Source organism: Meriones unguiculatus, chromosome 1, assembly GCF_030254825.1.
Source record: "Meriones unguiculatus strain TT.TT164.6M chromosome 1, Bangor_MerUng_6.1, whole genome shotgun sequence".
Classification (NCBI taxonomy): Eukaryota; Metazoa; Chordata; class Mammalia; order Rodentia; family Muridae; genus Meriones; species Meriones unguiculatus.
In genome coordinates, this window is record NC_083349.1 from 73,265,489 (window position 1) to 73,289,273 (window position 23,785).

The 23,785-nt window shown below is 54.3% G+C and overlaps 1 protein-coding gene across 5 annotated transcripts in view; it reads left to right on the forward strand.

Annotated features, from left to right (window-relative positions):
* The first annotated feature begins 320 nt into the window (after positions 1 to 320).
* The window catches only part of Slc18a2 (solute carrier family 18 member A2), a 31,114-nt gene continuing 7,649 nt past the window's right edge, over positions 321 to 23,785 (forward strand). Inside the window, exons 1-12 of one of the 5 annotated variants that reach the window (XM_060391756.1) lie at positions 321 to 475; positions 728 to 855; positions 2,407 to 2,749; positions 10,939 to 10,997; positions 11,247 to 11,330; positions 11,553 to 11,645; positions 12,335 to 12,424; positions 12,504 to 12,547; positions 12,619 to 12,679; positions 16,155 to 16,250; positions 23,422 to 23,500; positions 23,647 to 23,698. In XM_060391756.1, the coding sequence (XP_060247739.1) occupies positions 735 to 855; positions 2,407 to 2,749; positions 10,939 to 10,997; positions 11,247 to 11,330; positions 11,553 to 11,645; positions 12,335 to 12,424; positions 12,504 to 12,547; positions 12,619 to 12,679; positions 16,155 to 16,250; positions 23,422 to 23,500; positions 23,647 to 23,698 (1,122 nt within the window). In that variant the 5' untranslated portion in view covers positions 321 to 475; positions 728 to 734. The other 4 variants (XM_060391757.1, XM_060391758.1, XM_060391759.1 and 1 more) reach the window with 4 other exon arrangements.

The following is a 23,785-nucleotide window of genomic DNA, read 5'->3' on the forward strand; positions in this document are numbered from 1 at the left end:
GGCACACCCCGCAGCCTTCAGTCAAGTCTTCTTGGGCCACTTTATGGACATGGCCGCTCAGAGAGCCACACAATTTCTTCTGAGCATCCTGGCCAGTCCTGGGCATAGAAGAAAGCCCTGAGTCCCTGCCCACCCTTGGCCTTGACTCTTCCACCACGACCTTTAACTCCTGGTCCCGGGTTCCTGAGGCTGTCCTCTGGAGCTCGGCTTCCCCCGCCCCTGCACAGGTGCCCAGGGTCCGCTAGGGTGGGCGCGTGAGGCAGCCCAGTCTGGGGACACAGGCGGCTCTGGGTGGGCGGAGGCCACCGCCCCAGCCCCCCTTCCCCCGCTCGTAGCTGTCCGTGACGTCAGAGCCGGACTGGGTAAACTGAGCAGGGCTCTGGGCGCCGGGGCGGAGAAGGCGACCTGGGAACGCGCACCGAGGTCCGCGCAGGGCAGCGCAGGAGTCCCGTGGGCAGTGGCCGGCAGCCCGGAGGTGAGCGGGGCTGGGAGGACAGAGCCCTTTCGGGTCCCCTCAGGCGGTGGGCGGGCCCGGGGGTCGCGGGGTTGGGGCGAGCGGGAGCCCAGGGCGCGGCTGGGAGGGGCTCCAGGTGCGGTCCCCGACGGCTCCGGAGGCGTCCGTGAGGCCGGCGCTGCCTGTCGCCCCGGCCAGCGCGCGGGGACAGCTCGCCCCGTGGCCGGGCGCTCGGGGCCCCCGGCCCAGCCGCTGACCGCCCCCGCCCCGCAGCGCAGCCATGGCCCTGAGCGAGCTGGCGCTGCTGCGCTGGCTGCGGGACGGCCGCCACTCGCGCAGGCTGATTCTCTTCATCGTGTTCCTCGCGCTGCTGCTGGACAACATGCTGCTCACGGTGGTGGGTACGTACCCCGCGCGTGCCAGCCGCGCGCTCCCCGGGGACCCCAACACCTTGTCCTCACCATCTAGCCCAGCTCCCAGCGTCCCCTGTCCAGCCGCGGGGCCAGGCACATCACAGCGTCTCGGGCCACCTGCCCTCCGCACCCCACTCACCCCGCTTTATCTGAGCAGCTCTTTCTCCCCAAAAGTTGAAGAGCGCGCTGTGCTGGAAACAAAACAAAAGCCTATCCCTGAGCACAGCCCGCCTTTCCCCTGCTCCTGGAGCCCCGCTTGCGGCTTCGTGTTCCCGGGGTCAGGTCACACCCGGCGGCGTCCGATAAGCCTCAGAAGCTGTGTTTCCTCCTGATAATTGCCTGCTCCTCCTCGCCCACTGTCAGTGCGATGGAAAAGATTTCTGTCAAAGCGGAACAGTGCGCCGAGTTGCTGCCGCCCTTGGGACCGTTACTAGGCTGCTGCCAGGTAGGTTACCAGTCGGTGGGCGACGAAGGAGCAGGCAGCAACGTCTAAGAGTTTGAGCGGGCCCTCTGAGGGAAGCGGGGCCCAGCACAGCTCAACTGCGAATGTCCTGCAAAGACAAGGTCAGACCAAATGACTCAAAACCAAACCCCTTAGTCCCTCAAACAGAAGGGATTCCACACACTCTTTTGAAAACCAATTTTCAGGGAACAGACATCTTTGTTTTCCCTTCAGACCCTCAGGTAGCGAGTCCGTCCCCATTTGCACAGTCTGGGAGCATCTTAGCGTCCTGCGCAGCTCAGGAGAGTCCGCTGTGGGGGGAGGGCAGCCAGGGTCCCCGACGGCCTTTGTCTTCAATGCCCCGTGGTCCCCATGTGTCCGGCCTTCTGTGATATCAAGCCGCTTTGCTTTTCCGTGGTAGACGTCTCAGTGGGTGACACGGGAACCCGCAGACTGCCTTCCCGGTGGCGTTGGCCTGCTGAGAATGTCCAGTTTATCACTGCTGCAAGGACTGTGTGTGTGTTTCCCAAAGTACATCATGAAATTCAGATGTCCACTGCCTTATCCATTTAGAAGTCAGCCAAGCCTCCCGACCCTAGGTCAGCACTGACTGACTGCAGACAATGTTTTGCCTTTCTAGCGTAATCCTCTGAGGGATTGCTGTAACAGAAACCCTGTAAATGAGAGACATCGCTGTGACCAGTCACGTTGGCATAGCTGGGAATGGTGGGATCCTCGGAGCTTATGCTCTCTCTGTCTCTGTCTGTTTCTCTGTCTCTGTGTCTCTCTCTGTTGTCTCTCTGTCTCTGTCTCTGTGTCTCTCTCTCTTGCTCTGTCTGTGACTCTCTGTCCCTCTGTTGCTCTGTCTCTGTCTCTCTGTCTCTGTCTCTCTCTCTCTCTCTCTCTCTCTCTCTCTCTCTGACTAAGCGATGTGAAACTGTTCCAGCATGTTTCCTGACAGGCTTTCCTCTTCTGGGCTACATGGCCCACCCTTTTCTGGGTTTCATTTGACTTTCGCACAACCTTGCTTTTGCTGGCTTTTGTCTCAGAGAAGGTCCTGATGTGATCACTCCTTCTTTCCCTGTCCTTCTCCCCAGTCCCCATCATCCCCAGCTACCTGTACAGCATAAAGCATGAGAAAAATGCCACAGAGAGCCAGACCGTTGGGCCCACACTCACAGCCTCCACCTCGGGAAGTTTCTCTCACTATGACAACTCAATCCTATTCACCGGGAACACCACTGGGGGCCTCCCAGGGGGGCAGCCACACAAGGCTACCCCCACACAGCACGTGGTGACCAACGCATCCACCATCCCTCCTGACTGTCCCAGCGAAGACAAAGACCTCCTGAACGAAAATGTGCAGGTCGGGCTGCTGTTCGCCTCCAAAGCCACCGTCCAGCTCCTCACCAACCCATTCATAGGACTGCTGACCAACAGGTAGGTGTGTGCCTCAGATGGTGCGCTCATCCTCCACTCACCATCTGCCAGAGTGCGGGAACTGGGCACACTCGGCCAGGGAAATAAAGCACCTGAGCCTGGAGTTTCATCCTCAGAAACCAGAGATCCGTATTTGCTCCACCTGTCCTTAAAGATAGTAGGTTAGGAGGTGTGACAGGAGGAAGAGAGTGTGGGTTCCTCCACATGCGCAACTTAGAAGCACGTTTATCACAGTTGCTCTTGGGTAGTGGAAGCTCTTCCGTGATTCTGACCATCACAGTCAGAAGGCTTTCCACCTCTGCTACTGCTTAGAGAAAACTAAGGTTAGGGCTGGGGCTGTCTCTCTCTCTCTCTCTCTCTCTCTCTCTCTCTCTCACACACACACACACACACACATGCTTGTCTGGCATGTATGAAGTCCTGGGTTCAGGAACCAGTGCTACATAAACTGGGCATGGTAACCCTGACTGCAATTTCTGCACTTAGGAAGGAGAGGCAAGAGGAGAACAGTTCCAGGCCATCCTTGGCTATAGATCAAGCTTAAGGCCAGCCTGGGCTACATGTGAACCTATCTCAAACAAAACAAAGCAAACACCTCAAACAAGGAAGGAAAGCTGAAGCCTAAGCTGCTTTATTTTAGGACCAGCGTGGTGAAGGACGTAAGGGCTGCCTGGGTGGAATGGGGGAGAGATGGGTGAGCCGGCGGTGTGGGCTAGCCTCTGAGCTGAGGTGGAGATTCTGGGCTGGGTTCCTTCCCTGCTGTTGGTCTCTTCGTTTGGTCCACACACTCGGAGGGGAGAGAGTGGAGACTGGCCTGAGGATGCAGGCTGCTGAAGTTTTGAACTAAGCTGGAGACTGTGAGCTGCTTGGCATCTTTGTCTCTGTTGCTGCCAGCCACCCAGCAAGTGTTCTACAGCCAAGGTGGCCTGGTCTGCCTGGCACTGGAGACTCAAAGCCCAGGATACTGTGTCTTGGGCAATTTCTGAAGATGTCAGCTGTAAGAAGTGAGAGATAGTGGAGTTAGGCTGTAATTCCATCACTTAGGAGGCTAATTCAGGAGGACTGCCTGGAGATGAAGGCTGGCCTAGGTTACACAGCAGTCCAGCCTGAGCTACATAAGCAAGATTCTGTCTCTTCTTTAAAGTGGCAGAGAATGGAGTGACCTTCATTTCAGGCTCATAGCTGTAGCACAGACTAGAAAAGGCAAGGACAAGAGCTTGGAGGATGAGGTGATGCTAGGAGGGAGAGGCTGGGATATGGTCAGAGAGGGTCCCTAGGTGAAGACTCAAGGCCCCAAGTGCTAGACCAGAAACACAAAGCTTGATTGTGGGGACAGTGAGTTATTTCAGATCTAGGAGCCACAATGAAGTGTCCGTGAGCCAAGCAGTAAGGAGCAGAAGTGGCCAGATAATTTGTGGGAGACAGTGCAGAGTGGAAAATGTTCTAAAGCATTGAAGAGATCAGCTACAGCATGGAGCTAAGCAAAGGCTTAGCGTGGAACCTAAGCACAGAGAGTGGAGCCCTGCTCTTCTCTGGGGCTTGGGGTCTGTGTGCTAAGGAGGCCTGGGGTGACCTCAGATCAGAGAGGGTATGGCAAGTCTCGGTGTCCCCAGCTCCACTGTCCTTGGACATGTAGGTAGCTGCTGCTGTCCTTGAAGGGAGACAGAGGGCTCTCACTTCCTGTGGGCTGGGCACTGCCACCGAGCCTGTGTTCACAGCCCCAGGCTGCAGCCTGTCCCCTTGTCTTCCGGGCCTCCATACAAAGCATGGTAAGCAAATGAGCTGGGCATGGCTGATTGTCCACCCACGGAGAAGCCCCATTACGGAGGTGACATTCTGCAGCTCCTCTGTTCTCGGCACAAACCAAACTGAGCCTGGGAGTCAAAGGCTTGTTTCTTTTCTTTTTCAAGACTAAGAGCACTCTTTAAATGCATCTGGTATAATTACAGAAAAGCGGGCCAGGGTTTTGTGTTCTGACAGAGCAAACAGCTTGACTGCTATATGGGAAAATTGAGGACATTATCGTAATGATGCCCTGCCAATCACTTGGGCGGGAGTGTAGCTAGTCCCGGGTAGCACTTAGCCAACTTGCTGAATGAGGTGAATATTCCAATCTTCCAAATGGGGGTCGCAGACAAATCGCTCTTTCAAAACCCCAATCTTGTTTTTAATGTTTTTTACTTACATCTTTGAGAAGCAGCTTGTTAAAGTCGGTGAGACCGTCCCCTCTTAAATGCCCCCTAGAGGCTTCTTAGGCTCCTGTCGCAGACTGTCTTCCCAAGGAAAATCCTAATTTTGCTTTGGGGTTTGTGAACTGTGGCCTATAATCTCACGGTGAGAGGATCTAGTTTGAAAACGAGGTAGAACAAAGCCTCTAAACATGTGCCCTAGCTACACATGAAATTTAAAAAGCGATGGATGGATGGATGGACTGATTGATTGATGTTGCTGGCGCTCCTTGGGAACACAGAAGTGCAAACACTTTAACCCTGATGGACACAGAGCAAAGGGGTGAACTCCATTCTGCCTTCAAGGCAATTGTGGTTTGTAAGTGTTCTGAGTACTTTCTAAGCCCAGGAGATGCAGAATTAAAGACTTGCTGCTTCTCTGGTCACTTGCAGGCTCTTCTTCCCCCAACCCCTGAGTTTGGATGGCAAAGCAGGACAGTTCATTTGGGTAGCTCTCCCAGTCTCCCTGGGAGGCACTGCGAACAGTCTTGATGTAATTTGTTCCGATTCTACTTTCAGTTGCCAACAAGACATATTACTCACACTTTCAGTGTTGCAACAAATGTGTTTAAAGCAGCATTTTTAAAGTAACAAACGTGTTTCTGATCAAAGAGCACAATGTCACCCATAGCTCACATTTGGTGCTGTAAGCATGTATACCTAAGTGGCTTTGAATGGCAGGTCCTAGATTCCTGGTTAGAAAGCCATCAAAGCAGCTTGTACCCTTTATCAGATGCCTTTGAGCCAGCCTAGAATTTTAGAGGTACAGGGGTTTCGGCACAGAAGGGAACACACACAACTGTGTGTGACAGGATGCTGCTCGGATGTGAAGAGATTTCATTTCACTCTGTCTTCTTCCCCTCCAGTTTTTTTCTGCTTACTGTGATGCAGTTTGTAGTTTTAGCTACTACAAATAAAGAACATGGGTACACAATTGCTACTGTGACTGGGAAAAAGCACATTTTAAATCAGAGGGTGAAGAATGTAAATATTAAGACAGCCTGAGCCTTTCCCACCAAGATCTTCCCCAGCTCTGGAAAAATTGTCTCTTTTCAGCTCCCAGTGTGAGCTGGGCCAGGCTTAGACATTCCCCGAGATGTGGGGGGACCTGTAGAGCCCAGCTGCTGGAGAGCCCTTTCTCTAGTACCTATCCTGTGTTCACAGAAGAGGGTCTTCCCGGAGTCAGGCACTCCATATCCATCTCCACGCCCACATCTGAACTCACAACCAAAGAGTCACCACACAGTGGCTTTTACGTGGTGATACAAGACAAGAGCTGCTTGTCTGTTGAACTCTGGGGACACTATCTCATACCGAACACAAGATGGCCATTTTGGGCAAGCCTTGGCTGCACATTTTTCTTTATTTGTACTTGGGTTACTGTGTATTCATTGCCACTGTGTGACAGGATAGAGAAGCATCGATGATTGATTTTGGAACATGCACTTACTTTCACATATCCATTTTCCTCATGGAGGCTCACGTGGTTTATTTTATAATTCTAGTTGAACTATTTATTCTGCAATAGCAGCTGTATATCAAAGGAAGCAGTAGAATCTTAGTAGTGATTTCTGCATCGTTTAATCTAATAAGTGACTTTTATGCATGTGTGTGCGTAACTGCTCTAGAAAAAAAAACAATATAAAAACATTATTAGCTTTCTCTCTCCTAAATCAGGTGAAAGTATGTCTTTTTCTGCCCCTCTGTCCTTCCCTCTTCACTCTCCTACCCCTGGCATTTTAGTGAACAAGTTAAAGTTCAGCTGCTAAGGACGAGCGAGCGTTCAGCTACATCCTCAGTCCCAGGCATAGTCTCCACCCCTCCAGCACCCAGTTAAACAGTAGCTGCATCTTTAGAACGAAGTGCTGTTTCAAGCCAGCAGATGGCGGGAGCAGTCGCTCCGTCACTGGGAGCCAGTGCCCTTCACTTCCTTCTTAGCCTGTCATTGTCTGGCTGTCTGCTTTTTGTCAAGCTAGTATCAGAGGCTTAATTTATTTCCATAGTTACCTTGTATATTTGAAAGCAATTGTTTCTCTCCGCAGATCTTAATGAACCCTGAATGACAAGCAGGAAGCCACAGGACATGAGAGCTTTCTGAAACCTTCTGGGGTCAGTTTTTCCTCCAGCATCAGCTGCCTGGTCTGAGGCAGGCTTTGTGGAAAGCAGTGACCTTTTCAGCTCATCTGCAGACAGGGAAGCCAGTTGTTTGGGGAAGGGATCTCCCATCTTAGACATTCCTGGCATGGGGAGGAAGGGACGGTGAGCTCACAGGAGCTCCTCACATGGAAGCCAGAGGAAGCATTCCCCTGCAGGCACGGGGCCTCACACACAGGTGGGCCTGTTGTCCACACAGGGTCCCTGCACACATCTAACCTAACTGCAGCAGGCCCAAGGGCTGGACTTCAGAATTTCATCTCATTTCCTAAATGCTGAACAAACTTCCTGTTAGAGCCGACTGAATTTAAGATATTCCTGTTTCTTGACATTCATTTCCTGTTGTACCTTTAGGAGTGCACAGAGGCTCTTGAAAGGGGGGCCTTTGCTCTGTGCCTCTACTGGTGACAGGCTGCACTCTACCGGCCCTTATTCATATCCTCACTCTGTTACCTAGGTGACCAAGGGACCCACGGCCTGGGCCTCAGTGCACAGGGAGGAGTCTGCGTTAGTTTTTCTGGAAAAAAGGAACAGAATAAGCATCTGCTATAGCAGGCATGGTGCATGTGGTTAGTTTTTGTCAGCTACCTTGGAAAAAGGAACGCAGGTTGAATTGTCGCCATGGTTGTGATCGTGTCTGTGGGGTGCTTTCTTGATAAACGGTTGATACGGGGGCGCCCAGCTCACAGTCTGCAGGGCCTCTGGTTCTGGCTGGGATGGGAAAGCAGGCTGGGCTCCCCATGGATGGTGAGTTGGTAAGCAGTGTTACTCCGGCTTCTGCCTCCATGCCTGCCTGAGTGCTTGTCCTGGCTTCCCTCAGAAGGGTAGCCAGGGAGACCTGTAGGGAGACCTGTAGCTCAAATTAACCCTTCCCCGCCCACGCTGCTTTTGACCAGGGTGTTACGGAGCACTGGAAGGCGCGTAGGGCATGTCTCTCCACACTAGTGTGGCAGCCAGTGTAACGTGTTGCTCTAGGTGCTTTCTGGGAGAGTCAAGTGTACGAGTTTTAGTCACAGTCAAATCAGATTAATCGTCCCCTGGTGCTGTGTAGAGGCTCACAGGGGTTAGAAACAGGCCACTCGGGTATTGGCTTGCTGAATCAGGTCCCCTCTTCTGGTGGTACTATGACCAAAATGGTGTTGAGTTGAGACAAGACAGCGAACTCATCCAGTTAGGAATAATGCCGCCTGAGTCCCGTCCATTCCAGACTCTGGGGAGGCGGGAAGGCAGCAGCCACCTGCTCTGCTCAGCGTCCTGACCACCGTCCAGCCCTTCCTCTGAGGGATGTGGGCAGAGAGCTGACAGCCTGTAAGGGGGAGCCCGAGAGGTGCCCAGCCAGCTTCTCCAGCTTGGGACTGAGCTTGAGGAAGGCTGTTGCCAAGATGACGCTCTGCACCCACCAGTGTGGAGTGGAGCACACGTGTGTAGGGCAAAGAAAAGAAGGGCCCCAGAGCCCAGGTGGGTGTGCAGCTCTGGAGCATATACCTGGGCTGGTGGGTCCCTCCAGCGTGGCCACTCTCATCCATTGCCTCCTCTGCTCCAGCTCCCAAAGGAATTTAGAACAGACAGTACTGCAGGGCTGCTAAAGTCAAACGACCTCAGTAGCTCTGAGCTTGGTGACAAGGCCTAGAGCCAAGCACACAGTGCTGAGGTTTGTCGTGAGAGCCTGTGCCCTCCCCATCAGCCCCGAGGGTCACTGTCCCCCGGGACCTCAGTGCTCAGCAGACTGTCAGCAGCTGTGGGGTGTGTGTACACACAGCCACTGTGTTGTCTCAGCACCCGGGGAGCTTTTCACAGAGGTGGGGGAGGGGCTCTTTGAGGAAGAAAGGAATTCAGGATGAGCAGTATCAAGCAGAACTGGGATTTGCTGAGGAGGATTTGTAACATAGATTGAGCTTAATGGAGGAAGAGAGCGTGAGGAGGAAGATGTAAGCGAGAGCTAGTGTGGAACCTCACAAGGCGGCCACACTCAGCTGTCTTTACGACAGCCTTGAGCACAATTCTGGTAAGTTCTAAAATTAACTCACCAGCGTTTGCTCAGGAAGTGAAGTCATAGTTCCTCAGGTCCTGGCTGCCATGAGGCTGGTAGGTCGACCCTCCCTTACGGTATTGCACAGGACGGTGAGACGTTTATGGTCTTGTGGGGGAGGTTCCCAGACAATGTCCAGCTATGTCTGACAAAGGGGCAGGGCCAGGGCTGCTTTCCCATTCTGGTGAGAGTTCTTCATATGTAAAGAGCTTTCCTCCATGCCAGCAACCTCAGGGCCAGCGCTGATGGAGCTGGAGCTGGCTCTCGGCAGGTGAGACGTCAACTGGACTCTGCAGTAAAGGGTCCTTTCTCTTCCCATGCCTCTGCAACTGGCCCTGTCTTCCTCTGCTGCCCCAGTGTACCCACCACCTCGGTTGGGCCAGCTTCCTTAGCGTTCCTGAGCCCCAGCGCTGGCTACCTGAGCAGTGGGCACGTGAGTCAGCTGCCTGGAGGAATGCCGTGAGAACCACGGGCCACCAGATGTCTGGATGCCTGGGTGCAGTCCCCAGGAGAAGGGTCCCACAGGCTCCCCTCCCACAGCACACATGCCCGGAAAGGTGCCGGGGCAAGCCTGTACACTGGGTAGTGTCACTGGTGGTCCCAGAGCCGCAGATGAGGGCTGCCAGGTTTTCTCAAACTATCAGGCGCTTCGGTATGCAGTCTGCAGAGGGACCGCAGAGGCCTTAGTGGTTGCGGGGAAGCTCACGGGACTGGGAGTAATGGAGGGGCTGGTGGCATCCCACCTGGCAGTCTGGACTCACCCTTGCCCGCAGGCCTGGACTCAGCCATCCTGAATGGAGGGGAGGCCGCAGAGACAGCTTGGTTAGGGACAGTTTGGTCAGAGATGGTTGTCAGTCAGAGACAGCTCAGTCAGGGACAGCTCTGTCACAGACGGCTCTGACAGAGACGGCCTCTTGCCTTGAGAGCATGAAAACCTGAGCTTTGTCCCTAGGACTTATGTACAAATCCTTGGCCTGGTGACACGCAACTGTAATCCCAGTGCTAGGAGAGCAGATCCAGGAGGACCCCTGGGGCGTGCTGTCAGCCAGTCTGGCCTACACCACACACACACACATGCACACACGTGCACTAGCACACACATGTACACATGCATGAGTGAAAGCGTGCACGCATACAAGCACATGAGTGAGGGAGCAATGAATTTTTGAAGCAGCTCTTTTTGTGTCAGCTTCCCTGGTAGACAGTTGCATACAGACACCCTTCTGTGTCTCTCCTCCGGCCTGGGAGGGGTGGGTAGGTCTCTAAGCAGACCCGCGCCCTCCTGAGACAGGAGCCCTCCCGAGACTCGGCCTGGAGGGACACAGAGGCCTTGCAGGCTGGCTGCAGCCCGGCAGGGAGGCAGGTTTTGAAGCCTTGCTTCTAACACCTCATGGACGTGGCGCTGTGCTTCTCTGCTGGGTGACTCTCTTGCTGGCCCTTTCTCAAAGCTATCTGACTGTGGGTGTCACTTTGAGGATGTCCCAGCAGAGACTACAGTAGTGGCAACAGTGACAATAGTGACAGCAACAAGGGCTTCGTCTTTTAGCCGCATGTGGGGTTACTAGCCAGGGCTGGGTTAACACTTATTCCGGAGACATTTGCATTCAGAGCGGCAGCCAAGAGTGAGGTCCTGTCCTCAGTCACACTCGGCAAGGGCACGTAGGAAGCGCCGAGTGGATGAGTCTTCAGACAGCACTCATCCAGCCTGTCTTGAGGGAAAGCAACGCAGAGCCCTCCAGAAAGGCCGCCACCAGCCGCTCCGTGCCCATGTCTTGCAGAATCGGCTACCCGATCCCCATGTTCGCCGGGTTCTGCATCATGTTCATCTCCACCGTCAGTAAGTACCCGCTGCCCGCCCCCTGCAGCAGCTCTGGGAAGGACCCCCCTGGGAGCTGGGAATCACCGGACCTGGGGGAGGAGGGGGCTCCCTGGCCACAGTGACTTCACTTCACAGCGGGCTTCGCAGCCTGCACCCCCAAGTGTGGACATGCTCACTAGTTTAAGGATGGTTCGAGGTTTACACAATGCTGGGACAGTTCACACAATTCGGGGAGTTGATGTGAGGGCCGGGATCTTCTCTTGGCAGTGTTTGCCTTCTCCAGCAGCTACGCTTTCCTGCTGCTTGCCAGGTCCCTGCAGGGAATCGGCTCATCCTGCTCCTCTGTGGCTGGTAGGCATGAGGGCAGCAGTGGGAGCCTGGCTGGGCCCATGTGGAGGGTGGAGAAGATGTTTGCAGAAGGCATTGGCCTTCCGGTAGGGTTGGGCCTCAGAGCTCAGTCAGCCTCAGGCTCAGGAGCCTGCTGGGGGTGGGGAGGACGCAGGTGATGCCACAAATGGTGCCACAGAGGTGCTCCCCAGGGCATGGGTGCTGACGGGGTCTTCTTCTGTTCAGGGATGGGCATGCTGGCCAGCGTGTACACGGATGACGAAGAGAGGGGCAACGCCATGGGCATTGCCTTGGGGGGCCTGGCCATGGGAGTCCTGGGTAGGTGGTAGCCACTATGCAGGGGGGACTGTTTGGCACTGGGTTACAACGGCCAGATAGTCCTGGCCACCCCGGGTCCATGCCCACACTCCTGTGCAAAGGCCAGCCCTCCTCTGCCTGTTCTCGACCTCAGTGGGGCCTGTGGGAAATGGCGGGTGGAACCTTTGCAGGGAGACCCTGCTCTCCCGGCCTCTGTCCCTAAACTGATTTGGCTCCCATATAAAACACGGGATTGGGTAGGCTCCTCTGTCATACCCCGTCCTCTAAAAAGCTCTGAGCTGTAATCTGAGACAAATGTTTAGCTGCTGCCTCTGCCATGCCACCTGCCCTGGCTGACAGCCAGGCGCGGGGACAGACACTTTCCCTGAAGGACAGTCTTTTCCCTGCCTTTGACACCTTCCTTTGCTCTGGAGCCAGTGGTTCCCACATTCGCTGAGGGCAAAACTTCCTGAGCCGGAGCCCACAGCTCTGTGCTGACCTCTGCTTCACGCCCTTGGCTCCTGAGGATGCTTTCGTGTGCGTGTCCCATTTCTTAGGTTAAAACATGTCTGGGGAGGAGTTCAACATGATACTACGTGTAGTGTGGGCACCCAGATCTTTTAGGGAACAAAACATGGGCATCAAATTTGTGGCTGTCCTCTGGGGCAAGGTGCAGTGGGCCACGCTGAGGAGCGGCTCTCTCCCTGCAGTGGGCCCCCCCTTCGGGAGCGTGCTCTATGAGTTCGTGGGGAAGACGGCTCCCTTCCTGGTGCTCGCTGCGCTGGTGCTCCTGGACGGAGGTGAGTGCGTGGCCTCTGTGGCGCGCATGCCCGGGCGGTGCCTGCTTTCCCGGAGCGTCACTGTGGTCTTCCCTTGCAGCCATTCAGCTCTTTGTGCTCCAGCCGTCCCGTGTGCAGCCAGAGGTAAGCAGCTGGGAGGTACGGCCTGAGTGCGGCCCAGGCAACTCTTCCTAACCACTGTCTTTGTCCTACAGAGTCAGAAGGGGACACCCCTGACCACCCTGCTGAAGGACCCCTACATCCTCATTGCCGCGGGTGAGTGCTTGGCTCTGTGAAGTGAGGGCGGTTTCCGGGGATGGAAACGTGCTCAGAGACGGGGTGCCCTGCACATCCTCCCTCGTGTCTTGCCCTTGTGTTAAAGGCCTTTCCTGCATGGCCTTGAACTTTCTGGAAGGGCTTGCCAGCCTTGCTTCAGGTGTCTCAGGTGGGTGTTTGGCCTGAGAACGGAGCCATGGAGGACACCTCTGCCTGCAGAGCAAGAGGGTGTGCTTCGCGCTTGAGAGCTGGATGGACTGAAAGAAAGCTCTGGGCTGTGGGCTCTGGGCTGTGGGCTCTGGGCTCTGGGCTGTGGGCTCTGGGCTCTGGGCTGTCCCAGGGGAGCTGTTTCGCTCCCTGCAGGCCCTGGGCCTCTCTTCCCAGTGCGGAGACACTGGGAAACCAGCAGGCAGCTCTGGCCCTGGCGGGAAAGGGCCTGGCTGCCTGCTGCTCTCTGCGCAGGCCTGCAGTGTGCCTCAGCCCTAGAAGTAGTGTTTGTCTCTGCAGGGCTCCCACGTCACAGGAAAGCAGGAAGGAATCTGAGACATCCGGGGCTTGTCTCCCGTGGTCAGCCTGTGCAGTGCTGTCTCCCGTGGTCAGCCTGTGCAGTGCTGTCTCCCGTGGCCTGTGCAGTGTTGTCTCCCGTGGCCTGTGCAGTGCTGTCTCCCGTGGTCAGCCTGTGCAGTGCTGTCTCCCGTGGCCTGTGCAGTGCTGTCTCCCGTGGTCAGCTCAGTGCTGTCTCCCGTGGCCTGTGCAGTGCTGTCTCCCGTGGTCAGCGCAGTGTTGTCTCCTGTGGTCAGCTCAGTGCTGTCTCCTGTGGTCAGCGCAGTGCTGTCTCCCGTGGCCTGTGCAGTGCTGTCTCCTGTGGTCAGCTCAGTGCTGTCTCCCGTGGCCTGTGCAGTGCTGTCTCCTGTGGCCTGTGCAGTGTTGTCTCCTGTGGTCAGCTCAGTGCTGTCTCCTGTGGTCAGCTCAGTGTTGTCTCCCGTGGCCTGTGCAGTGTTGTCTCCTGTGGTCAGCTCAGTGCTGTCTCCTGTGGTCAGCTCAGTGTTGTCTCCCGTGGCCTGTGCAGTGTTGTCTCCTGTGGTCAGCGCAGTGTTGTCTCCTGTGGTCAGCGCAGTGTTGTCTCCTGTGGTCAGCGCAGTGTTGTCTCCTGTGGTCAGCGCAGTGCTGTCTCCTGTGGTCAGCTCAGTGCTGTCTCCTGTGGTCAGCTCAGTGCTGTCTCCTGTGGTCAGCGCAGTGCTGTCTCCTGTGGTCAGCGCAGTGTTGTCTCCTGTGGTCAGCTCAGTGCTGTCTCCTGTGGTCAGCTCAGTGCTGTCTCCCGTGGTCAGCTCAGTGCTGTCTCCTGTGGTCAGCGCAGTGTTGTCTCCTGTGGTCAGCTCAGTGCTGTCTCCTGTGGTCAGCGCAGTGTTGTCTCCTGTGGTCAGCTCAGTGCTGTCTCCTGTGGTCAGCTCAGTGCTGTCTCCTGTGGTCAGCTCAGTGCTGTCTCCTGTGGTCAGCGCAGTGTTGTCTCCTGTGGTCAGCGCAGTGTTGTCTCCTGTGGTCAGCGCAGTGTTGTCTCCTGTGGTCAGCTCAGTGCTGTCTCCTGTGGTCAGCGCAGTGTTGTCTCCTGTGGTCAGCTCAGTGCTGTCTCCTGTGGTCAGCTCAGTGCTGTCTCCCGTGGTCAGCTCAGTGCTGTCTCCTGTGGTCAGCGCAGTGTTGTCTCCTGTGGTCAGCTCAGTGCTGTCTCCTGTGGTCAGCGCAGTGTTGTCTCCTGTGGTCAGCTCAGTGCTGTCTCCTGTGGTCAGCTCAGTGCTGTCTCCTGTGGTCAGCTCAGTGCTGTCTCCTGTGGTCAGCTCAGTGCTGTCTCCTGTGGTCAGCTCAGTGCTGTCTCCTGTGGTCAGCGCAGTGTTGTCTCCTGTGGTCAGCTCAGTGCTGTCTCCTGTGGTCAGCGCAGTGCTGTCTCCCGTGGTCAGCGCAGTGCTGTCTCCTGTGGTCAGCGCAGTGCTGTCTCCTGTGGTCAGCTCAGTGCTGTCTCCTGTGGTCAGCTCAGTGCTGTCTCCTGTGGTCAGCTCAGTGCTGTCTCCTGTGGTCAGCCTGCTGCAGTGTTCCAAGTTGGGGCTGCTGATGCAGCTCATTGGATAGTGCTAACCTACTGCACTCAAAACCGGGGTTCATTCCCCAGCGCTGCATAAGCGGGCTCAGTGATGCATACCATAATCCCAGTGCAAGGTCATCCATGACCACGTAGAAAAGACCAGCTGAGGCTACGCAAAACTTTGTCTCAGGAAAAACAAAAACAACAAACAAACAAAAAATCAAAGCTCTAGCCTGTTTCTGTTGACTCCTTCCGCTGTGGACTTAGCTGGAACAGCAGCCAGGCTAAGGGCTGAGAAGCCAGTGGCTCATCCTCTTCAGCCACTGGCTCTACAGGGTGCAAGAGACACCCTAGAGCCACAGAGGTGTCAAACGGGTGGGGGAGGGTGGGGTCTTAGAAATGCGGCCCCTGAACCTGTATGGGCCAGGCAGAGTGGACAGGCAGAGAGGACGGGCAGAGCGGACGGGCAGAGTGGACGGGCAGAGTGGACTGGCAGAGCGGACGGGCAGAGCGGACGGGCACAGTGGATGGGCAGAGTGGACGGGCTGAGTGGACGGGCAGGGCAGAGTGGACGGGCAGAGCAGAGTGGACGGGCAGAGCGGACGGGCAATGTAGTCAGGCAGTAGGGACAGGCCCGTCCTGCTTCTCGGAACCTCAGCAGTGAAAGGGCCAACAGAGACGTACCCAACACTCCAGCCCAGCCACAGCTCTTGTGTCACGCGCAGTGGTGTTGGAGAGTCAGGAGTGAGGTGAATGGAGGAGCGTCCAATCATTCCATGTTAAATGTCACCAGAAGTGTGCAGGCTGCCATGATGATTGCACAGCTTTCTGGGAATTTGTCCTAGCAAAGGACAGGTTCCATGCAGCACAGCACGGGAGGCTTCCCGCGTGACTTCTCTCAGATGACTCTGTATTTACAAGTCTGACAGGCTGCGGCTGAAGACTGTATGAGTACATCATGTGCACGTCTTCCCAACCAGGAAGACCCCGCCCCAGGACGCGTGTACCTGATGTGTCAGGACACCCCGGGGGCCGCGGAGAACACCCAGGCTCACTGCCCAGTGAACCCGGCGGTGGGAGCGGCAGTGAGCCTGCGCTGGGCGTGGTCTGCGGGTGCTGGCAGGTGGCGCCCCTGCCGCTTCCTGCCTCGTGAACTGGAAGGCTTTTTCTTCTTTTGTAAAGTGGCTAAACCAAAAGCGCCTGAGGGCCCCTCAGGCTCCAGCCCTTACGCCTCTGGGAACGGTTTCAGACTAAGCGCTCCATGCCATGCTGGCGGCTCACTGCTTAGCTTTTATCTTAGAGAAGTGTGGTATCTGAGGCGGGGCCGGGGTCTGTGCTGGGAGTGACTCCAGATGCTGGGTGTGAGAGCAGGTGCACACTGACTCTCTTCCTCCTCTGAAGGCTCCATCTGTTTCGCAAACATGGGGATCGCCATGCTGGAGCCCGCCCTGCCCATTTGGATGATGGGGACCATGTGCTCGCGGAAGTGGCAGCTGGGTAAGAAGGGTGTGGGTGGGGGTATGTGTGTGGGTGTGTGGGTGTGTGGGTGTGTGTGTGGGTGTGTGGGTGTGTGTGTGGGTGTGTGTGTGGGTGTGTGGGTGGGTGTGTGTGTGGGTGTGTGTGGGGGTGTGTGGGTGTGTGTGTGGGTGTGTGGGTGTGTGGGTGTGTGTGTGGGTGTGGGGGTGTGTGTGTGGGTGTGTGTGTGGGTGTGTGTGTGGGTGTGTGTGTGGGTGTGTGGGTGTGTGGGTGTGTGTGTGGGTGTGTGTGTGGGTGTGTGTGTGGGTGTGTGGGTGGGTGTGTGGGTGGGTGTGTGGGTGGGTGTGTGGGTGGGTGTGTGGGTGTGTGTGTGGGTGTGTGGGTGTGTGTGTGTGTGGGTGTGTGGGTGGGTGTGTGGGTGGGTGTGTGGGTGGGTGTGTGTGTGGGTGTGTGTGTGGGTGTGTGTGTGGGTGTGTGGGTGTGTGGGTGTGTGTGTGGGTGTGTGTGTGGGTGTGTGTGTGGGTGTGTGGGTGGGTGTGTGTGTGGGTGTGTGTGTGGGTGTGTGGGTGGGTGTGTGGGTGGGTGTGTGGGTGGGTGTGTGGGTGGGTGTGTGGGTGGGTGTGTGGGTGGGTGTGTGGGTGTGTGGGTGGGTGTTGCACCCACAGCACAGGATAAAGCGGCCACTGCTGTTGCCTCTTCATGGAGTCAGTCCCTGAAATGGATGTCGGGGCATTTCAGCTCCAGCTGTTTTTCACCGTTCTTGATGGAGGCTTCAGGGGAAAGGGTGCGGTACGGTTAGGCACTGAGGAGGAGAGGAAATGCTCACACTGACTATGACAGGAAGCCGCTAGAACTGCTGCAGTCCGCCGTCATTGGTAATGTCAGTGTTCGCCTCAAAAACAGCCTCCCCGAGGTGCACACAGGCTTGTCACTATCTGCAGCCACTGAGCTGCCGAGCTCTTGGAATGTGTCTTCCGCAGACTGGGAAGATGCTTACAAACTGCGCCACATTTCTCTGTCAGGCTGGCCTTATACTGACATTACTGTGAATATTGTCCCCCAGCCGAACTCTGTGTCCTACTCTGACCCATTATCTTTTCCCAATCTGCTTTTCCTCCAGCTGGTCATCGCCTGGCTTTGTCTTTCCTCAGGGCTCTGGGTGGCATTTACGACGCATTCCCCGAGTCTCTGGCAAAGATGGACGGCCAATGTGTTACGTCTGTCTTCTGAGCCAGCTCTCGGGGCTTTGCTCATGGACACACATTCTGCTCTTCCAGTCTCTGCCACACTCTGCTCCCATCATCTGGGCATCTTTTCTGATTCCCTCTCGGTGCCGTTCTTCCCCGTGCAGACACTCACATGCGTGAGCATGTGAAGGCAAAGGTCAAGCCTCTGAGCCAGAGCTTCTCGCTGGAGCTGAGCGCATCAGTCCAGCTTGCTGGCTGCTGAGCCCCAGGGCACCCTGCCCCAACTTCCCAGTGAGGTGTGGCTGGCCACATCTGGCTTTTTATGTGGAACCTGGCAACTGAGCTCAGCCCCCTGGTGTGTACACCAAATGCCCGGAGGCTTCACCATGACCCTGTCCCACTGAGAAGTGTTTTCAAGCAGTCCCTCCTGGAGGGCATGATAGTTCGTTTGCCACTGGACCACACAGCACAATACTCAGGCCTTTCCTTCACATTTAGCCATCTAGGGCACCTTCCCAAAGTTGAACTGTTGCTTTTTCACTAACACAGGTACTGGGATCAAATAGGTAAGAATGGAGCCCCTTTTCATAGATTTAATATTTAATGTGTGTGTGTGTGTGTGTGTGTGTGTGTGACATTCTCTCACTATGTAGCCAAAGCTAGCCTCAAATTCTTGATCCTCCTGCTTCAGCCTGCTGAGTACAAAGACCCCAGGTATGTGCCACAGTTGGTTTTGTGCATAGTCTTTCTTAATTTTTGTATTGAGCTGCTTGCCCCTTTATTACTGTTGAGATTCTTTTTATATCGGCGTTAATCTTTTACAGGAAATGTCACCCTTGCCTTGTTGTGTTCTTTTACTTTATGAGTGATAAGTTCTGTCTCTCAGAACATTTCAAATGCTACTTGTTAGATTCAGCAGGCTTCCTTTTGTTTGTTGTTGTCTAGCTCAGAAAGGCCATGCCAAGATCGTTTAGAAATAAAACAGCCCATTTTCTTTTAATGGATTTAAGGTTTTCGCCTTAGAATGTTAGGTTTGCTTAAATTTAGTTTTGCTCTAATTGGGGGTGTGTGTGTGATCTTTTCTCTGCGAGGCCAGCCACCGTCCAGGGCCGAGTCTGTGGGGAGCCACTGATCCCCCATCTTTGTTTCTCCCTGAGTGCCCCCGTGTTCTTTGGGCTGATTCTGAATTCTTGCTTCTCTTTCGCGGATCTGCCATTGTCTCTGTGTCATGACACCCCCCCATCGCTGTAGGTTTAAAGTGTTCTGAGATGCTAGTCCCCACAATACTCAGTCTTAATTAATATTTTTAATCTGTCTTAGAGATTTATTTTCTTGAATTCACATGGATATATTCATGTGGAGATGCTCAGTTCTGACTTCATTATATGAGTGTGTGTGCATGCGTGCGTGCCTGTGTGTGTGTGTGTATGTGTGTGTGTGTGTGTCACAGTGTACTTGAGGAGGACAAAGGACAACTTGCCTCCTTCCACCATATGGGGTAAAACTCAGGTCACTGGGCTTGGCAGCACATGCCTTAGCGGCTGAGCCATCTCCCCAGCGCTGGGTTCTGACTCCAGCCAACATTTTCAGTACCTCACCCCAGCCCTCTAGACCAGGCTTTCCTTGCTCTGCTTGCCTAGGGACCCTTGTATTAACTGAGTACCAGCCTCTTCAGATTCTGTACTCATTGCTTGTGCCCATCCATCAAACAGTCCCTAAAAGTCTTCAAACACCCCAGGTGAGGAGAGGGTGGGGGGACTGCCAGCGGGTGGGAGGTTTCTTTTAGGGAAGGCGATGATCCAGATTCTGCTCATGATCGGGGCTGCAGAGTCTCGTGACCTGAAAACCATCCAAGTAGAAACACAAGCCACAGACAACGTGTTATTTAGTGGGGAAAGACTCTTAGAGCGAAACCAAGGCCATCTCTTACACAGACGCTATAGTTGTGACCTTCCTGGTTAGGACAGAAGGGGAGGCCCACAGGAGCTCTTTCTCATCTTGGTGGAAACAGACTGCGAAAAGACTGAGGCTCTCTTGTCTTGTGTGCAGAACACAGCGGACCCTCTCGGGAGGTTCCTGCTTCTCCTTCCCCTTGGCCACCCTGCCCCTCAGGGGTTCGCAGGAGGCCCTCCTTGTCCACTTGGGGATGGCATGGTTAGCAGCACACATTTCCGTCACGTCTCAGCTGGGAAGCTTTCTGATGTTGCCAGTGTCTCCACTTAGATGGCTCATGACCCTAATTGAGCGTGTGTGGCCATGTGCGTGCGCTTAGGCCGCACTGCTCTGCGCTCTCAGACAGAGCCCGAGGCTTTCTTTTTAAAATCTTTAAGGTCAGCCAGGAGCCCCGGGCCACACAAGATAGAACTCAGGCTCCCCTGATGTCAACAGAAGGTCATTTCCTGGAGGCTTGTCATTTGCCTAGTGTTTAGCTGACTCACCCTGCACACCGGCCCGAGGCGCCATTCACCTCAGAGGCTTGTCTGTGGAGGGAATCTAATTTTACCTCTTGCCTCTGCTTTGGTGGGGGAGGAAAGCTCCTCGTAGCCCTTCCTGCCACCACCCAGACCCTCAACAGAAGGTGCTGTGGGCTGTCGAGGGCCAGGGTAGTCTGGAGCCAGTGGCCTGTCCTGGAGCTGCCCTGGAAATCTGGCCTCTGGTGGCCAAGGAGCTGTGCCAGGAGAGACTACAAGTCAGAGCCAGGCACCTGATTAGCTATCTGAGTGGCATGAATGCTGTCATGCATAGGCTTTTAGGGACGGAAGAGGCAGCGTGTCCTTCCTGCTGCAGAGGCCTCAGCTGGAGCTGCCCCAGCGCCTCCTCTAGGACATGCTGAGCAGGTCCTGAGCTAGAGCTGTTGAGGGTGGACTCTTTCTGTTGTTTCCTTTTCACCTCAAGTTCAAAGCCAAATGACTTCTCCCAGACAGCGTGGTGCTTAGGGGAGAAGTTCAGGGCGAGGCCTGTAACACACAGAGAGAAACTTAGGTCCCGTATAGTAGCCTGGACTCTTCCTGCTGGTTATTCCAGCTGAACTGCTGATGGTCAGTGGTTTTCAGATGCCAGGCCCTCAGCCTGCAGACCTCTCAGATGCCAGGACCTCAGCTGCAGACCTCTCAGATGCCAGGCCCTCAAGGGCCCACTGTCCACTCTAATTCCAGAATCAGCCATTACGGACAAACAGGCAAGGACTGTCGGAGGCTCAGACTGATCTCGAGGACCCACTGTGACTGGTCACCTCGGGCCAAATATCCTGCATCAGCCTTTTGGTGTCTCACAACAGCACGACCTTCCCCTGTTTTGTTGTCCAGTGCTGAGGTGGGCTGGTCCCTGTGGTGGATTTTCTGGGGTGACTGGAGGGGAGTTGGGAGCCTGTGGCCCCCTGTCAGTGTGACAGGCATATGACATTGGACTCTGTGTGTATAGGTCAGGTGCAACCAACACTTCTTACTCAGGTGGGAGAGTCGTAGAGGGAATTACCATCACTTTGTTGATGATAGAAATCTGTGAGCTGTAATGCCAACTGTTAGCCATGACTTCCCTGTGGAAATGCTGTTTTTGAGGGTCAGTGGTCTCTGCAGACATCTAGAGCAGACTGGCCTTTAACTCGGAGATGTTCCTTCCTCTGCCTTCTGAGAGCTGGGATTAAAGGCGTGCCCCATCATGTCATCATCTTTTGACGGCCCGTCATGCCGCGGCACACCTTCTGTGAGCCACGACGGAGCTAGACTCTGGACACTGAGGTGGTTCCTGCTTGCTGGGGACTCACTGCAGTGTGGAGAAGACCCAGGTCAGGGTGGAGAACGGAGAATGGGATTTGCACGGACCACTGAGGTCAGCCTGGAAAAGCTGTTCACAGCTATACAAAATAATGTTCCATCCCTCAGCATGCACAGAAGGAGAGCAACGGCTTCCCACAGTGCTCTGAGGGCTGTGAACAAGGTTAGCGAGCAGGTTTTACATTCATGCTTGTTTTGTGCTTTCTAGTCTGGTGCATTTTTGCTTGAGAATCATGATGGAATTTGTCAGTGTAGAGGCCTTGCTGCTCAGGATGTCAAGGTCATGATGTTTCTCAGGCCCACATGAGTGAGATGGCAGGCTGTTCATTGGCTTTTGAGGAGTCTGTCTGTGTCCTGCTTGGGCTTCAAGCTGGAGTCAGGATACATCGGGGTCCTTGGATCCTTGCTGGGCCTATGAGCCGTCTTCTATGACAAGAGTCGTCAAGGGCTGTCTGTGGGCCCAGGGCAAGTCGATTATTTGGCTGACTGGTACAGTTGGCAATGAGGTACATGAGGGCCTTTGGTTTTGTTCTTTAAATTAACATTTAACATTTCATCTTAATGAAGTCTTACTCAAAAATTTCCTGCAAAATTTACTACCACTACAGAATATATCCTTTAACTTTGGGTCTGCAGGGCTGTGGTGGGTTAGCATGGCTACTCCTCGTCAAAAGGGGTCCAGCCCTGCTAGGTTCCATAGTGTCCCTCTGCTTCCCCGACCCCGAGGCCACACTTGAGGGGCTGTTTGTCCTGCTGTTATTTTTCTCACCGTTTGCCATTTGTATCTGGCCTTTGATTCCAACCTTTGGAAGCCAGTCAATGATGTCTGTCACTCAGCCCGCCCTGGTCTGCAGAGTATGTGACGTCTGCCACAGACTGAGGCCAGGATTTACACTGTCTGCTTGGAGGGTCTCAGCAGCTGCAGGGTCAGTTCTCAGAACTGTGTGTTCCCAGCAAGCCACGTCACAGATCAAACACTACCCAATTTTTCCTTCACTGACACTTCCTGGTCGCAGGTTTTCATTGCCTTTGCTGTTGGCTGGTGTTGCGCTGGGCACATAGCTGTCAGTAAATGTTTGCTAAATCAGATTACACTGAATGACTATTTGGTCTCTGCATATGGCCAGGTGTGGTACAATAAGCCTAGTTCTAGCAGGATTCTGTTCTGCATTTTCATCACAGAACCCATCAACCTGGAATTCCTGCTGTTACAGGCTCAGGGGTTCTAACAGCGTCTCCCTGGGTCCAGCAGCTTATGGTGTCATCCTTCATAACCACACTTGCCTAGGCAAGCACTGTGGTTCATTCTGAGGGCTTAAAACCAAGTCTAGTATTTCAGATTTCAAACAAAATTAAGAAATTGAAAAGTCCTCTCTCATCAAGAGACCATTGTAGTAGTGGGCAGTGGAGCTGAGGTGGACAGACCTCACAATATGGCTCCCCGTCATGGGCTTTTTGTTCAATGGTGGCCGTGTTCAAGGCACTTCTGCCCTTGCCAGCTGGAAATTGCTCCTGATGCATTCTCTCCCCTCAGTGAGCCACGAAGTCCAGGCCACGAAGTATCTGTCAGTCATGGCTTTACCACAAAAAATGAACAAGTGGCTTTCTTTTCTTTTTCTTTCTTTCTTTCTTTCTTTCTTTCTTTCTTTCTTTCTTTCTTTCTTTCTTTTTCTTTCTCCTTTTCGGACAGGAAGATACTCGCAATAACTGAGAAAAGCAGGTTTGGGGGCAGTATATGTGATGCAGTCTTGTGGCAAAGCCTGTGTGCACACATACGTGTGTAATCTTACAAGGGAGCATAACTACGGGCTGGAGCAGTGCCAGCTGCTTTCTTTTCCTTTGGTCCCAGTTTCCCCTAATTTTCTCAATGGCTGTGCCTTGTGTCAGGAATTGCAGGCGCAGGACAAACATGTGGATGCCCAGGCTACTGGTGGCCGTTGCTCGGCTCCCTTAGCTGGGGCTGTCTCTGTGGGTCCCCGTGCAATGCTGCCTCCAGACTCAGATGAAGAGAGATGTAGTCACTGATGAGGAAGGCTTTCCATTCCTGGAGCGTCTAGGCCGCTCTGGGATGGATAAGCCATGCGGGGTCCAGCCTGAAACCGGATATTAGCTGCTTGGGTGCCCCAGACTTCATTTCATTTCTTGCATCAGCACCATGGCTCTGGGGTTATTAGTTTTTCTGGCGTGTGACTCCCACGGTACTGATAAGGTGTCCTTTTCATAAATCCACAGGCATTGCGTTCTTGCCAGCGAGTATCTCTTATCTCATTGGAACCAATATTTTTGGGATACTTGCACACAAAATGGGAAGGTAAGATGAAATAAAAGCATTCAATTATTTTGATAATAACGTGGTTCTTTGAAGAAATTCAGTGTTTCTGTCTTAGCTATGACAAGTAAGTGTTGTGATTTTCATTGAAGATGTGTCTTGTATTGATGTGCCCTTTCTTTTGATAGGTGGCTTTGTGCTCTTCTGGGAATGGTAATTGTTGGAATCAGCATTTTATGTGTGAGTGAAAGGCTGCATTGGGGGTGGGGCACAAGGGGCTGAAACTCACCAGGCAGCATTTTACAACAGTTTGAGTTTCTTAATATT